This window comes from Hyposmocoma kahamanoa, unplaced genomic scaffold (assembly GCF_003589595.1).
Source record: "Hyposmocoma kahamanoa isolate Upper Pololo Valley unplaced genomic scaffold, ASM358959v1 181, whole genome shotgun sequence".
NCBI lineage: Eukaryota > Metazoa > Arthropoda > Insecta > Lepidoptera > Cosmopterigidae > Hyposmocoma > Hyposmocoma kahamanoa.
The window spans coordinates 567,629-584,959 of NW_020653712.1; the positions used below are offsets into that span (position 1 = coordinate 567,629).

Here is a 17,331-nt window from a genome sequence, read left to right on the forward strand (position 1 = left end):
AATTGATGTTCTATTTTTAACCGACTTTAAAACAGGAGGAGGCTCTCATTTAGAATGTATTTTTTGTGTATAGGTATGTTACGCGATTGCTACAACATTTTGTGAACCGATTTCGATGGTACTTTTTTTATTTGAAAAGGGATATCTTAGTAGTGGTCCTATTCAAATTTGAAGAAAATATTCTACCTCTAAGGGTGGCAAATTAAATGATATATCCGGTTTACTGAATTTCATCCACGTTCCGTTAACAGATTTCAATATTTTTCATTTTGTAGTGAATTTTAGTAGCATCAGAGCTCCTTGTGAAAGGAAGTACTGCCAACTTACCTATTTCTGCCGCCAAGCTGTAATTTCACCATTACTGTGTTCCGGTTTCGAAGGGTAAGGGTGCTGGTGAAATTACAGGCATATGGGACTTGTCAACTTATGTCTCAGGGTGACGGGCGCAGTGGCAGTGCCCCTCAGATCTTTGCGATTTAATGCTTATGACGTCTTTTTTTTATTAAGCATATAATAATAATTATCTTTTTCCCACTGTTGGGCACGAATCTCCTATCAGGCAAGTACATATAATACCATCTATTGTTGATTACGACGTTTTTACGAAATTAAATTGTGTACATGAAAAAGCCACGTTGAATATCTATTTAGTTCTACTACTCGTTAATAGATGACGTAGCATGATATATAGCATTTTATTTTCTCGGAATGTAATAAGCAATTTGTATGACAAAGATAAGTAATGTTCTGCTATAAGCTTGTCACTCTTTTTCTAAAATTTTGCACTTTGGAAAATGTTGTCCACAAAACCGTTATAGTCAGACGTCAAATATTTGTCAAATTATGAAAACAAAGGGTGAAAGTGTTGTATTTGTATTTATTTTTTCTGTATATTCAGCAATATTTAGTGGTTTTTATCAATAAAACATTATGTCTATAACATTTTCGTTGTTGGGCGATGACTTGTATACTTACGATTACTTTGTTCAAGACGACGTTTGTCGATTTTGTTGGAACCAAAACGCAGATCAAGAAATCTTCATAAAATCTAGAGAAAACGACGTAGAAAAGAAAGATATGCTATATTATAAAATACAAGATTGTTTAAACATCGAATTGAATGTAGGAAATTGGCCTAATTACCCAAATAAAGTCTGTATAGACTGTTGTACAAAAATCGAAAATTTTCACAACTTCAAGCATTTTTGTCAAGAAACTAACAGAAAACTCTATGAAATATTCAAAAATCATAATAGTAACACCACTACGGAACTACCGGTACCTAATCCAAATGTAAAAATCGAAAAGACCGACGAATTTCCTAATTTAGATTTATCGAGAACAGATTCTTTCGATGGCTTCCTAGACAGCCTCCAAAACTCAGACCACGACTACATAAGCCAAGAAGACTATAAACCTATTAAGAAACACTTAAAAACGTCCAAATACAAACATAAACGCACATCTACTTACTGCAATATATGCCATACAGATTTGAAATCTGATGAAAATTTTACTTCACACAATTCCAAATTCCATGGTGTTGAAAACAAAGATCAGTTTAAATGTTTCGGATGTGAGAAACGATTCAAAAGCCGTAAAACACGTCTTGGGCATGAAATAAACTTCTGCAAAGGCTTAAAGGATGGATATAAGTGTGCTACTTGCTTAAGATTTTTGCCTAAACGTAGAATGTATGAGGCACATATGAAGGACCATAGAGAGAATGAAAACGTAGAGCTCCCAGATGATTTGTTTAAATGTATAAAATGTTTTAAATTGTTCAAGTCGAAGGAGAAATTGAAATGCCATATGATTGTACATGATGGGGAGAAAAAGAATTTTGTTTGCGAGGTAAGTTTATTTTATCATTAAAACAACATTAACCCAAAGAGAAATTCCTTCTATCTGCCTGGATTTAAACCTCAGTTGTCATTGTTCAAGTGCTGGTGCTGCGTATGTATTGAGGAGAACCAATTTCCGAATAGTTTTATTATCATTTAGATTATCTTTTCCATGGCTGACCATGCCTTAGCAGGTGCAGCATCTGGCACATTGCTTGACGTTGGTTCAAATCCAAGCAGACCAAAGTTAATTTTTTCTAAGTATTCTATCTATGTTTAATAATTATAACAAACTAGTTCAGAAATTTTACAAAAAATAATTGAATGTCATAGTCATGAAAGATCCTGACATTCGATAAAACTTAATTAGATTATCCTTTTTTTAAATAAGTTCTAATTTAACTTATAAAAACCAAAACGGTAACTAAATCAGTCCAAGTAGTTTATATCATACCCTTGGAGCAATGACATCTTTGGTTCCTGCCTTAAACTACCCCTCTCCCCGCAGAGTTGCGGTCGCGTCTTCTCCCGCCAAGACTACCTTTACAAGCACAAACTCACTCACACCGGTATTAAAGAACATGTTTGTCCACACTGTGGGTTCAGAGCTGCACAGAGGTCTTCACTCACCGTACACATCAGGTTTGTATGTCGTAGAGAATTCGACTGTATTTTTGTGTGTGTGTATGTTACGCGCTTACTCCGACATTCGTGAATCTATTTCGATGATTCTTATTTCATTCGAAAGGGAGTACCTCAGTGGTGATCCCATTAAAATTCGAAGAAAATATTCCACCTCTAAGTAGGGCAAATTAAGGGATGAATTCGGTTTATTGGATTTCATCCACTTTCCGGTGACAGATTTCAACAAAACTTGGCAAACATATGTTTCCACACACTTTTGAGGTCGGTTTTTTAAATGCTATATTCTTAGAGGATGTGAGGAATATATAAGCAGCGCCACGAGGCCGAAAACTCATTTTTAATAATAAAATATCTGTTTAGGTTACGTAGTAGTTCCTTTTTAAAGAATTAAGTGTAGTTTTAATTTATAAGACTGTATTATTAACTACACTACACCAATATGCATGCATTATTATTTGCCTAGGTTGACCTTTCCCCTTTTCTTTCTTTCATTCATTCATTCATGCGATGATATTTTCCCACCTTTAGAAAACACACTGGCGAGCGCCCATACAGCTGTGACATGTGCCCTCAGCGCTGCGTGTCCAGCTCTAATCTGCGCGCGCATCGGCGGAGGCATCTCGGTGTTAAACAGTATGAGGTATGCTTTAACAGTGTAGTCGGGTGTTTAGTACCTATTGGTACAACGGATGTCGCATCGAGTACCAAATAGTTATTTTTAATACAGTTGTTCAAAACGTGGTATTTTTCGCACTACAAATCGTGCGGAAAGTTGGATTTCTCGCACTAGTGCTTTTTACTTTTCCATTTTTGTTTTAATTTACTGTTGTTTTAAGTCTTAAACATAGAACTAAAGAAGTTGTATATTTATTTAATATTTATGTGCTTTGTGACGTACATAAGTCATTCGTCATTAAAACTTATATTTATTTACAAATACTATATAATGAACGTATCGAGTGGAGGTCCACAGTCTCTGCCTACCCCTGAATTGGTCACAGGCGAGATTTTTATGTATATATTTATTTGTTCTATGTATTACAGATAAATTGTATCTCACTACCGTGCACGGGTTCCTAAAGAAGTTTAAACAAAAGTACCAGGACTTCATAATAAGAAAAGTGGTTACAGACCGATATTACAGAAAATAAACAAAAACAGCACGTTAGAACTAGATTTCCATAGACTTAACTAATGGTTGCAGTGCAGTGGTTGTATTTCATTATTTAAATTTACTAGCAGAAAATGAGTTTTGTTTAAATACTGTTTTATTGTACTTTCAATGTAGTTTTTTCGCAAATGTATTAAAAAACGTCGTTTGATACACGTGCGGATTTGTCATTTTATTAATTTATCATTTTTAATTTTTTATCATTAATAATGACTAACTTTCCGCACTTATATCAAAAATAACTATTTTGTAACTAATTTGTTTTACATTTGACGAGCTGCAATTTACCAATACTACTCTAATTTCTAGTGATAATAAACAAATCAACTAGATGGCGCTTATTGCACAGATTTTTATGGATAGTGCCGGCTTTTATTTATATATTTATTTTGTTTAGGTTTAGCGACATTTACTCATATTAGGAAGCGTTAATTTGTAAATTAGTTTGTAACAAACAATGCCATCTATTGACACGCGATGAGCGATTTCAGAACTTTAAAACGCTCCCCTGTAAACTTGGCAATTTCGACATACGATACTTTATGTAGGAGGGGTCGATTTGTCAAAGTTCAGAACGTAATTTTAGCTCATAATCGATATTTGAATAATATTACAAGGAAAAAAGACTGACTGCACCTGACTGAGGGAAGAAAAGCTTTTATAGATTTCCCATAGATGGCGCTACGGCAAAAGTCGTTGAAAACAAAAAATAAAGATCTGCAACAAGCAACAAGAAAAATTCATAAGATCCGCTAGTTCGTTCCGTGGCTTAGTTGGCATAGCGTCTGGCACGGTTTGCTTTAAGACATTGGCTCGAATCCAGCCGATTCCTTCGAAGGTTTTTTTTTTTCTTTGTATTAATAATTATAACAATCTAGTGGAGTAATGCATTGACTTACAAATAAATGGACGACGGGTCTAATACAAAAACCACGAAAAAAATGTCCCAGGTCAACCTATTCGAAATTTAAATTGTAATGTCATCGCAGTATCGCGCTGTCAGTCGAACAAATGAAGACTAAAGCGGAGTTTGGCGCTCTGTATACGATTTTAGCGCCTTACAAGTGCGGACACTTTTTAGCGCGGACCCGACGTCCATATAATTGTAAGTCAATGGAGTAATGTCACAAAAATAATAGAATATCAAGTCAATAAAAATTTAAGTACAGTGAATAGCAACATCTTTCGCTGTAAAGGTACCTAACTGGGTGACGAAATACTTTCATAGATTTCCCATAGATGGCGCTACAGCTAAAAAGTCGTTGAAAAACCAAGTACAAAGATACGACAACAAGCACATAGAAAAATTCGTGAGGTCCGCTGGTTTGTTCCGTTGCTTAGTTGGTATAGCCTCTGACACGGTTTGCTAGAAGACGTCGGTCTGAATCCGGCCGGTTCGAAGGAATTTTTTTTCTAAGTGTTCGATCTTTGTATTAATAATTATAATAAACTGTTTTGTTAGAACAAATTTCTTATCTGTGAAAATGTTATTATTGCTTAATATTAACATCAAATTTCGATTTGATTATGACATTCAAATCTCGAGTATCTCTGAAAAACAAGACAATTTGCTTCGACCTCAATTCTAATATCAGTCGAGATTAAGTTTTATTCGAAATAAAATGTCAATAGCACACAATTTTGGCAAATGTCACACGTCACTTGATACCGAACGATATGATAGTTGGGGCCGACTCTAGTTTGTCTATGAATTAAATAAAAACTACGGTTGTGTGACAGGCGTAAGAAAAGTTCAAATACTCGTACTTTAATGCCTTTCATTATGTAATAGTTACATAAACTACTATTGTGTCATTCCTTAGCCGAACAATGTCGTTATATACTTTTGGAAGTTTTTGATCCAGCAAAACAGTTTTTCCCGCTTGTCCTCCAGTGAATCGCCTTAAAACTATCGCTTGCCGCAGGCCAGTCAACCCGTGACTATGAAAAGTAACTCATACTGTGGTAAAAAACCTGTAATTAGTGATAATAATGTAATTAAGCTTTTCATTTTCAGTGCAAAATTTGCTCAAAAAAATTCGGCTACAAAATAAGTCTAGAAGAGCACGTAGCCAACACACATGAGCGCGCACAAAACCATACTTGTCAAATATGTGGAACTACGTACAGCAGAGTTCGAGGGCTGCGAAGACATCTCTTGGCGAAGCACGGGACCAAGGTAACGAAAATTGGCAAAAACGTCCGGATAATGGAACAAAACGATCAGATTTCGGAACAAAATGGAAACAATTTGCAACAAAACGGAAATAATTTGCAACAAAACGACCAAATTTTGGAACAAAATGGACATAATATGGAAAATGCTCAGATTTTAGAACAAAATGATACTATAAATGAGCAGAGTTTAACGGCGAATTTGCAATTTCAGTCATAGTTAACTCCGTAATATATTGAATGTTTCTTAAATATATACATATTTATTAAAACAAATTGTTTTTGTTTTATTTTTATTATAACTGCCTCTGTGGCCGAATGGTTACCATCCTGGTCTGTCACGCAGAGGTCTCGGCTTCTTTGTAACTTTGTTAGTAACAATAGAAAACTTAATACTATGTTAGTAAATTATATTTAAAAAAAAAAAGAAATAATAGAAATCAACATAGGTATGGGCAACTAGAATTCATGTCACCAGCCCTTCTTGGTGACATAAATTCTTGTCCAGTGGCACAATATCGGACACGCTACAACCTCCTATACGGTGTTCAGAAAGCTGTTACAGCCACGCATCCTGCTCATGGTCGACGAAACGCGTTTTGCAAGCCTAACGTATTCTATTATAAACGTATAGATATCGGGGTGTTCACACGATATATTTTCATGCGCAATGCACGCAGATGGATCCACGTGTGACGGTGTGACCTCCTTGCATCGTCATCCCAACTTTTTATCGCTTTTCTCCGGTTCCTGGCCACTCGTATCTAAATTTAAATTTTGAATTGTTCCATAGCTCTTTTGCCTCGTATTCTGATTTTGTTTCGTTCCACCGTCATTCCCTGCTCGATCGCGACACCGTACTTGTGTCGACGACACGTATTTGTGTTTTGTAAATATGGAATCGAGCGGCTTCGCTGACCTGCGCCAGTGTGAGTTGAGCCTTACGCTGGCCGTTACTAAAGACACCCCAAATCAGATATGCACGTCAAAGTATATTTAATAGAATTATAATTAAAACTCACAAATAAGATATTTACAATTTTTATTTATTTTCAATAATATAATTCACATTTAGAACAAAAATAAAAATTTCTCTATACTTAATTCACTATTTCTACGTTTAGAAACATGCAAAGAGATAAATTACAATACAGGGGAAATATTAATGTACAGTTCGTGTAGCTTAGCGTTTATTTTTTCTTTCGGATTCTGAAATCGTGTTTTGCCATCAATGTTCTTGTAGTCAGTAGAAGGAATTATTATTTTTTAAATCTCAATATATCGAGGGTCCGGCACTATGTTGCATTTAAGTGTGTATCTTTTTTACCCTGTATGCTTAATCTAGATTCACAATGAACATTTAAAAAATGTGTTCACCCGGAATTTCTGTATTGTTACGCCTCAGTACTATATTACTATCATCATATATAACAAGTTTCGTTCCATGATTTTTTACTAAATTTGATAAATTTACCACAAATGAACTTTTAAGTTGTACCATCTGACATGTTTTAGATCTGTAATTGGTAGTAAGGTGGTAAAGTTCTAACGTACAAGTATTCTCCTTTTGTGCGATAGTGCTTTACCGAAATACAAATTACAAAATACACATAAAATCATAGGGCAAGATAATAAGGACGAGTTACGGAGTATTGTTTCGAAACGTCAATAGAAAAAGAATTGTCACATAATAGTCAGTAGGTACATTAAAAAAAGTATTTGTTTGAAGTGTATTTTACAACGAAAGTAGGTATTTAAAATATCAATTGGACGTAGTTGAACAAAAAGGATCCAATGCACATCCAGTCACCTTCGAAATATGGCAGTTTGAAGTTTAAAAGTGTTTCTCGCTCTTGTTTTATTTTCAAAATGTATAATGTCATGTAACTCCAGGTATATTTATTTATGTTTATGTGTTGGATTTTTTTTACTGATCTAATAAGAGTTTAGACTTTGAACCGTTTGGTACATATAACATATTTTGTTAATTTTATGGATTGGCTCCTTTTTGCTTAACTACGTCCAATTACAAAATACATTTTTAGGGAGTAATTGAAATACAAAATACGTATTTGTATTTTAAATACGTATTTCAATTAGGCTACACCTATCACCGTTTAGAGCGATCTATTTAAATATTTTTATTTTTGTACGAAAGTAAAATATGATGGAACGATTAAAAGTTATGCAATGAAAGTTGTTGCTTCTGATGTTACTAATATCAAGGACCAATAACCCAAAAGGACTGCTGACTGCGATACAACATACCGTAATCTGGTATTTAGTACTTACTGGTGCAACAGATGTCGCGACGTGCACCAAATAGCTATTTTTGTAACTAATTTGTTTTACACTGACAAGCTGTAATTTGTCAAAGCTACTCTTATTTCTAGTGATAACAAACAAATGAACTAGATGGCGATTAAAGAAACATTAGGTGAACACGAATCTTTTTCCTAATGTGTGTGGGACTAAGTAGAAATCTTGCGTAAAAACGTAGCTCAAATTACGTGCAACACATTTCAAATGTCATATTTGTGCCTCCACCAAGAGTTTAACATTCATTGTTGAAGTTACTGACATCCATGGAAAAAAAATTGTATGGCAGCGTCCCCAGTCATCACAAGAGGAAATAAGTCGACTGCGTAAAGTATCTATATGGCAAATTATGCAGTGTCACCTAGAGGTCTTAGGAACTTAAAAGAAAGTCTTTAGCGACCGCGTAAAGCATTTATATGACAAATAGTGCAGCTCCCTTAGTCGCCTTAAGAACTTAAAAGGAAATCATTAGCAACTGCGTAAAGTAATTATATGGCAAATGGTGCACCATCCCTAGTCGTCAAAAGAACTTAAATGATCACTAGAGACTTCCATTTAAGCCCTTGACATTGCTACGAGAACTGCATAATTTGCCATACGCCTTTTACGGTGTTGTTATAGACTTAAGCATTATAAATGTTTGGTGGATGTACCGGGCGTTAAGAGCATTAAGTTTTCATTTCTAAATTTGACAGTATATCATTGCAGTTGATTCTCTAGTAGTCACTTCGCACATTAGTTACTAAACACGATATTTATCACAAAATACAACACAACCATTTTATTCATGATATATTTTAAATGTAGGGCCTGTGTTTTCGTTAATGGACAAACGCGCCGGGATCACGGGTTACAAGGAAAAATCCTTGTTTTGTCTCCGTTATTTTTTTAAATGGAAAATTGTTAGTATCATCTAGATATTATTGCTCGCGGTATCACATGACGAAGAAGATTCTACGCTGGCATATCGCTCTTTAAAATGTTATTGTTTTTTATGAAGATCGGATTCAAGTGTATACGATCTAGCGATTTATTGAATCGATTCATTTCAATGCGAATGTTTAAGTAAATCGATTCAACGTTATGGCGAATCGAATCATCCAGATCGTATTCATAATTTAAACAAAATAATCTCTTTCTGAACCCCTATTTTATATTGCCCTGCAAGAAAGACAGTTTGGCAATATCGAAGTGCATTAAGTCTACAATATTTTTTTTATAACATCAAGTGACTGGGCAAACAAATCGTGCTCCTGATGGTAAGCTACACGCCTGTCCATGACAATGACAGTGCCATTCAGAGCTTTAAATTGCAAAGATCTGAGGGGCACTGCCACGGCGCCCGTCACCCTAAGACATAAGTTGACAAGTCCCATGTGCCTGCAATTTCTCCAGCACCCCTACCTTTCAAAACGGAACACAGTAATGTTGACATTGCTGCTTGGCGGCAGAAATAGGTGAGGTGGTAGTACGTCTCTGGACAAATTCTTTCACAAACAGCTCTACTGCTGCTAAAACTGGAGCTAAACTGCTATTTGGCTAAATGAAAATCGTAACTTACTGAAGCCAAAAAGGTTGGCAAAATTGTTTTTTTTTATCGAAATTAGTTTTGAAACGATTTTGATGAGATCGATTGAAGAGCATATGATCCGATCTGAGGATCGGTTCAGAGGCAATTGATCCATTACGATACAAAAAATCGATTCAAAGCAAAAAATCGTGCATCCCTAGTGCTTGAACCGGGGGAGTCTGGACTGGATTTAACGGTAATAATAACCGTAGCATGATACGTTGGGCGTAACGTGGTTCGGTGTTTGGAATAATTAGTTTTTCTGTAAACAGCTTAGTAAGTGTTAGTAACAGTAGAGCTCCTTGTGATAGAGTTCGTCCAGGGAAGTACTGCCACCTTACCTATTTCTGTCGCCAAACAGTAATGCTAGCATTACTGTGTTCCAGTTTTGAAGGGTAAAGGTGCTGGTGAAATTACTGGCACATGGGACTTGTCAACTTATGTCGCAGGGTGACGGGCGCAGTGGCAGTGCCCCTCAGATCTTTGCGATTTAAAGCTCTGAGTGGCACTGCAACTGTTATGGACAGGCGTGTCGCTTACCATCAGGGGCACGACTTGTTCGTCCCGTCACTTGATATTATACAAAAAACCTGTTATCAACGGAAAGCTATTAAATTCAAGTAAATTAAAATGTTACTCCGCGATTCCAGTGAATATAAAATTTTTGTGTTGAATATTTTTGCATGTACCTTTATCAATTTTAATTTTTCGTCCAACCGTCAAACAGCCAGCAACTGAGAATTTCTCGTGAAGAGGAGAAACACGTGTCGGGTATATTCTTGATTGTGGTATTTGTAATATTTGTATTTGTGGTATCATTAAAAAAATGTTAATCGCAAATGCAGCAATTTTGCACGATTTAACCGCCACTGGGTTCGCGGAGTAGTAGAGTAATTAATTTACTTCCATTTTTATTAATATGGATTTCCGAAAAGTAATGCCTGAATCTAATTATTTAAACGTAGAATATGTCGAGATATGCGAGGCAACTCCCAATAAGTGTATGTATTTTCATGAAATGAATTCTTTTTTGTTTTTTTTTCATCATACTAAGTGATGAAACGAACACGACCAATTGACGGTTTCCCAACATCTTTCGTCGGTGTTGTGAAGAAAGCGTAAGCGTAGATGTTTAAGGTTATAACGACTGTTTTAAAATATTTACGTCAAAACATTTGGAAACGGGAATAAACGCGTTTAATTACGAATAGGTATTTTTCACACCTACCTAGTTTCCCGACGTTTCGGCCCGGTTGCACTGGCCTAGGTCACGGACTGACGTCAGTTTCTAAATATTAGTACAATGCAACGCGAAAGTTTAAAAGTATATATTTACGTCATGCTTTAAAATTAAATTTTTAATTATAAACAAAATTGAATTTTAAAACGGGGCGTAAACACTTTAAAATAGTTGTTAAAACCTAAAACATTTCGCTTTGTTTTAAAATTCAATTTTGGTTTTAATTAAAAATTGATTGTTAAAACATAACGTTAATATTTTAAAACTGTCGAGTCGTTGAAACCTAAAACATACTCCCCCGAAGAATCTACGAAATATAGGTTACTTGTTCTCTACAAAACGCCGACGATTTACAATTGCACGATATGCACCCGAATTTCCCTCAAATTCTAGTCAATTCATCTTGTCATCTGCGTATTACTTTATTTTATTGTATTCTGTATGTTATGTGTGCTGGGAATTGCAATATCTATTTGGTAATTTTATTATTATTATTATTTGCAGAGTTAACTGCCAACATTCTCTAGCTGGAGAATCAATCTAAGAAAAACAAAGAAAAATGTCACTTGCTGAGGTCACTGTCTCAACAAGTAATATAAACGTTCATGATTGCTTCAAAGTTTAAGTATTGTTAAGTACACGTGTACTAAACATCTAAGGTACACTAGACGATCACAATGCTACACAAATATTGTCGTAAGAGGAACTTCGCAATTTATTTACTAAAGTCAAATTAATAAGCGACTTCAAAAACTTTTCGTACAAAACATTTCAATTTTATTACGCAAATTTGCGAATGTATTGAAATAAAAACTGCTTTTTTTAATAAATGTCCGACGTTGAGATGTTTTATGTTAAAACCCCCTGGTTATTAATTATGAATCCTGCATAAAATTATGGTCTATTAAGTGAAACCATGAACTGGGCCCCAATTTTCTTGAAACCATTGGTCATTGAGACTGTTGGTAGCAGTAAGGCTTCTTGTACAAGAGTTCGTCCAGGGAAGTACTGCCAACTTACCTATTTCTGCCGCCAAGCTGTAATGTGAGCATTACTATGTTTCGGTTTTCAAAGGTAAGGGTGCTGGTGAAATCACAGGCACATGGGACTTGTCAACTTATGCCTCAGGGTGACGGCCGTAGTGGCAGTGCCCTTCAGATCTTTGCAATTTAAATTTCTGAGTGGCAACGCAACTGTCATGAACAGCCGTGTCGCTTACCACCAGGCACACGACTAGTTCGTCCCGTCACTTGGTGTGGTATAAAAGAAATCCATTGAGATTATATTGCAATTATGATATTATTTGTTATTCTGCTAAAATCTAGTTGCAATGGCAGTTGAGTCTCAATAGAACGGCAGTCGAATGGCAGTGATGGCATCCATTCATTCAATCACTAGCGATAAAAAAACGTTATATGGTTTTTGTGTTGCATTCATCGAGTATATAACCAGAAATAAAGACGAAACAAGGGCCATACATTCCTGGTAACTTATCAGTGATACATCACTTACAAACATCAACTCTCGTTTGCACTGAATACAGAAGGGCCAACAACTGACCTGTGTGTACGTCTCCGTATATACCAAAATATTCTGTATTTATTGTAATAAAGGTAATATATCTAACAAAGGCGTGCTATTCCATTCGGAGGCGTGGGGAAAAAGAGCAAAACATCTAATTATAAAACAAACGGAATCATCGGTAATTAAATATAAAATATGTAATTTTGCAATTTTCGTCCATTATAGCAAAGCTCAAGTTAACTGGTCGTTTTGAAGTGAAACAGTTGACTACACCCATCGACGACTAGACATGGGGAATAGCGTTACACTCTATCGCTGTGACTGTTGTTCCGGTTCCAAAAAAATCACGGTGATTTATTGTCACGACTGTTACTTCTGTGACCTTGTCACGCCTATAACTTACATCACGATATACGGTTTTAGTCAGCGGCTTCTTTCTAATACTTATAGCCGTTTTTTATAGAATGATTTAAGTTTTTACTCCCTTTGTAATAAGTTTCAATTCCATTCAAAAAGTTGATCCGAAATAACCTTCACACTTTTAGTAGAATACACAAAGTAGATTATACATAAATATAAAATACCAACTCTTCCTATAATAAAACAAATATACAAAAATATTTTACTTTGTTAATAAATAGGTTTATAGTAACTGCTGCAGTTTTTTCTCCTCCGCCCTTTCTAGTATCGCGAATCTTTGAAACATACCTATGACTACTATGATAAACTATTTACCTATTGTAAAATACTTCCTGTAAAAGCAAAAGTTCAATATTTGGCTGCTATTGAAAACTATTATACAACTGAATTTAAAATTAATGTAACGAACAAGTACAATACTAGGCGAGCCCGTGAAAATAAATATGTCCAAGAGTTAATAACTATTATGGTAAAAGAACAAATAGACATCTCTTGCCAATTATATTTAATAAATTCGATTTTTTGAGAGGCAGAGAATTGTTAAGTAAATTCACATTGAAGAAAAAATTAAAACTTATACTTCTTGAAAGCATGTAAATTTAGTAAATTCAGACTGGTTTTGTTAAATGTACTCGTACTAGGTATACTATAGTTTCGTGATTGTGAGGGTAACCTCGCTAACAAACTGCTTTCGCAGTTTGGTGAGAAATTGAATTATATTCTCTTGTATGCCTTGTTTGTATGAAATAAAATAAATAAATAGTAGTAATAAGCACCTACGCCCCTTGTGAGTGAGCAAAGAAAGTCGTCCTATCTCACTCACTGTCATCGCCGAAATGGCCTGATTTGAAGAGAACTACAATGAGTGGCGTGCTCAGTCACCACGGAACGGAGATCGCGCATTGTATCAAACGTATATACGTAGTTATATACGTATTATATATACGTAGTACATTGTATTGGAACGGAGGAACACCTATGTGACTTCGGAACGAGTCACGGTAATACTGTGTGACAGCGGATCACCGTGACGTTATTTATTACCCACCACTATTGACGACACCCGTCAATTATTTCGGATTCGGGCTGGCCTATCGGAGCGCAGTTGTCACAGTAATGATAAGGCAGAATAGTTTTCAAACAAATTAAATGACATTTCGTCTCTATTTCTAGTTATAGGTATACATAACAGCAAATATCGTATAATGCAACCATCGGGTTGCATGTTACGATATTTGTTGTTTTGTTTTTTTCTGCGGACATTCAAAATTATTTCGTAATGATAAACACCTTATTCTTTTGTTAATGTTGTCAATTTTATACTTGTAAGTAAAATGGGTTATTTTTCTGCCGTGCATGTTTATAGGTTTATAAGAGGATTGTGCAGCACCCAGACAAACCGATGTAGGTTTAGGGGTGTCAAGAAACATTAGAAAGAGAAATAAATAAAATAGAAAAATTACCATGGAAATTAAATTTGTTTATTGAATTGATATTCAATTATTTTTTATGTGAAATTACTCCACTGGTTTGTTATAATTATTAAGACAAAGATCGAACACTCAGAAAAAATTGCTTCGAACCGGCCGGATTCGAACTATGTCTTCTAGCATACAGTGCCAGACGCTGTACCAACTAAGCCACGGAACGAACCAACGAACCCACGAATTTTTTCTATGTGTTTGTTGTCGTGTCTTTGTATTAATAATTATAATGAAACGAATAAAAAAAAATTGAGTTTGAGAGGCGTAAACAAAAAATGACAAAATTAAAAATTGATGTCAAAATAATTTTTGGAGTAATTGTTTAGCAAAAATAAGTCATGGAGAAGGCCGAGAGAATATAATATATATTAATGAATATTATGAATTCGTCAGAAATTATATGTGTATACTCATTATCAATTAATTATTAAGTATTTATAGTTTGTTAGTTCAGTTTAGTTGAATAGTACCTCGATGGCTAACCACAGACACTAATCGTAACTTTTAGCAGAATAACAAACGTACAAAATCCTGCCAATGATTTAAAATTAGCTTAGCCCTGGTTAATTCAGTTACTCTGGGAGCAGGTGCTTCTAGACCGTGTATAAGTAATATTCCATTGAATGACTAAGTTCACCGGTGGCCGTTCGTGAGGCGGTCGCTTACCAATGATTTTGAAGTCGCTTCATTTAAGTATAGGTGGGGTAAAAAGAACACCGGGAGCAGGGCTTGAAGCCTTACGACTAAAGAGTTTAGAGTCTTTCAGTCGATAAAACAGGCAAACAAATAAGTTCCAACAATTTTAAAGAGATGTCGCTAATTATAGCTCCAAATTCAAAACAGGCGAAAAAAACAAATTTGACAGTTGGATGCTGATAAGCAATAACGTGGCAATCAACTTGATCATAGTTTTCCGAAAACAGCACTTGAAGATATATTCATTATTTTTTAACAGTTTATTTTAAAATTTACTTATACAATGATAACTTTTGCTTTTGTGCTTGTCCTAGTTGGCGAATTATAATAATAAATCACAACAATTCATCTTTTCTAATGTGAAAATAGCGAAAGTAGAGTTCCTAGCCTATATATAACGTGAAATAATGGTCACATTGATCTGTTCCCGTTTCGAATGGTAAGGGTGCTGTTGACATTACAGGACTTGTCAACTTATGTCTCTGTGAACTTTGCGTTTTAAAGCTCTGAGTGGCGCTGCAACTGTTACGGGTAGGCATGTCGCATACAACCAGGCGCATGACTTGTTCATCCCGTCACTTGGTATTATAAAAACAAATTAGAACAAACTACCAAAAAGAACGAAAAAATCTTTACACGCCATTTTCGCAAAACTCTGAACACGTTGATTGACACGTTATTGCTTAACAGCATCCAGTTGTGAAATCTTGAAAACACGAGGTTTACATTTCCTTTATAAAAAATACGATGATTGCTCTTCTTATCCCATCTTTTGGGGAAAAAGAAATGTTAGGTAAATACATATTCAATTTAATAATTGTTAAAAACTGATAAACAAGTTGAAGTTTATTGTACTTCAAAATCTTTAAAAGACTATTTTGTTCTTTCTGGAGCTAAAAAAAACTAAAAATAAAGCATGTTCTTCTTACCCCATCTGAATATAAAATAGTTCATTTTACACTAAAAAAACGATGTTTTTATAAATATTCATAGCCCGAAATCTACATTAAAAACAATAAAAACAAAAGCTATATAAACCTATGGTTAACATTTTCTTAAAGTTAAATTAGTTTTAATTATATCTTAATACTTATTTCGAAATAAATAACACTAAATAGTTAAATTTAGTTACTTACTTATTTACATGTAATTATTGCTTTCTCAAACACCTAATAATAATATTATTCGTCATCTGCAATATTTAAATTAATAAAAAAAAACGCCATAACAACTTATTTTTCTGATTCTAAATCAAAACATAAAATTAAAAAATAAACTTTTTATTCAAAGTTCAAACTTAAATTCTTACTATTAGAAAATCATATCGTTGCAAATTCAACTCACTATCTATATTTATAAGTTCTTTCAAATCCAACTAAAATACTTTCAAATTCAAGTCAAATTCCTTTCTACGAATAAAGAATCACACTGTTCCAAATTCAAATGAACGATTATTTTAAATAATTTCATTAAGTATAGAGAAGACTTTTAGCAGCGATGCAAACGTGTGTTCGTGAAACGCGCGATTGCATCGTTACACGTGCGATTTATAGGTCGCGTGTATGTGTAAAGGTAGACCATCAAAATTGTTCCAAATTCAAAAGTCACTTTCTATCAAATTCCTTTCTGCGGATAGAAAATCATACCGTTGCAAATTCAAATAAGAATTCCATTACGAATACAATTATCTGAAAATCATTTCATCTATATTATGCATTCCATTATTACTCATCCGATAGCGTAAAAGATCTTCGTGAATTGTTAAGCACAGATCCGCAAAAGTTTTTGAAATATTAGAACCGTGTTAAAATATCAGGTAGACAAATTTTTCCAACAATTATGTATCATTAACCGAGAAGGCAGTTTCTTTTGCAAATGCATTTCTCCACTACGTAACATTCTTTTGTTTCAGCATATGTATCTACTGTGCCCTCCTTATCATAACAAGTTAGTTTTAGTTTTATTGTTTTAAGCAAAATCAGAGCGGAAGTAATTAATATTTCTTTAAGTGACAATAAAATTTTAGATGCCAATATCGTTACTTACGACAAGGAAAGCGGTAAAGCCGTATAGGTTTTTTCCAACATTGGCAGTTACATTAAAAACTCATTTAAATCCAACTAAAATTCTTTCTAATTCAAATCACATTCCATAAAAAATTATAAATATTTCAAAATTATAATTCGATTTCTCGAAATTCAAATTTCAATTTTGTTCTTTTTATTAAATTGAATTTCCTTTTT

The 17,331-nt window shown here is 34.4% G+C and overlaps 1 protein-coding gene across 1 annotated transcript; it reads left to right on the top strand.

Moving 5' to 3' along the window:
• The first annotated feature begins 930 nt into the window (after positions 1-930).
• On the top strand, positions 931-6,061 carry LOC113226067 (zinc finger protein 2 homolog). The gene is made up of 4 exons (XM_026458586.1): positions 931-1,854; positions 2,353-2,486; positions 3,018-3,129; positions 5,678-6,061. Exons 1-4 carry the CDS (start codon positions 931-933, stop codon positions 6,053-6,055), a joined length of 1,548 nt encoding a protein of 515 aa, XP_026314371.1. The 3' UTR covers positions 6,056-6,061.
• The last annotated feature ends 11,270 nt before the right edge of the window (positions 6,062-17,331 follow it).

Bases quoted from the DNA above. Each gene is read 5' to 3' on its own strand.
- LOC113226067 (XM_026458586.1), top strand. From the start codon at position 931: ATGTCTATAACATTTTCGTTGTTGGGCGATGACTTGTATACTTACGAT. The intron at 2,487-3,017 runs GTTTGTATGTCG...TCCCACCTTTAG, and splicing joins TCACTCACCGTACACATCAG to AAAACACACTGGCGAGCGCC. The intron at 3,130-5,677 runs GTATGCTTTAAC...TTTCATTTTCAG, and splicing joins TCGGTGTTAAACAGTATGAG to TGCAAAATTTGCTCAAAAAA.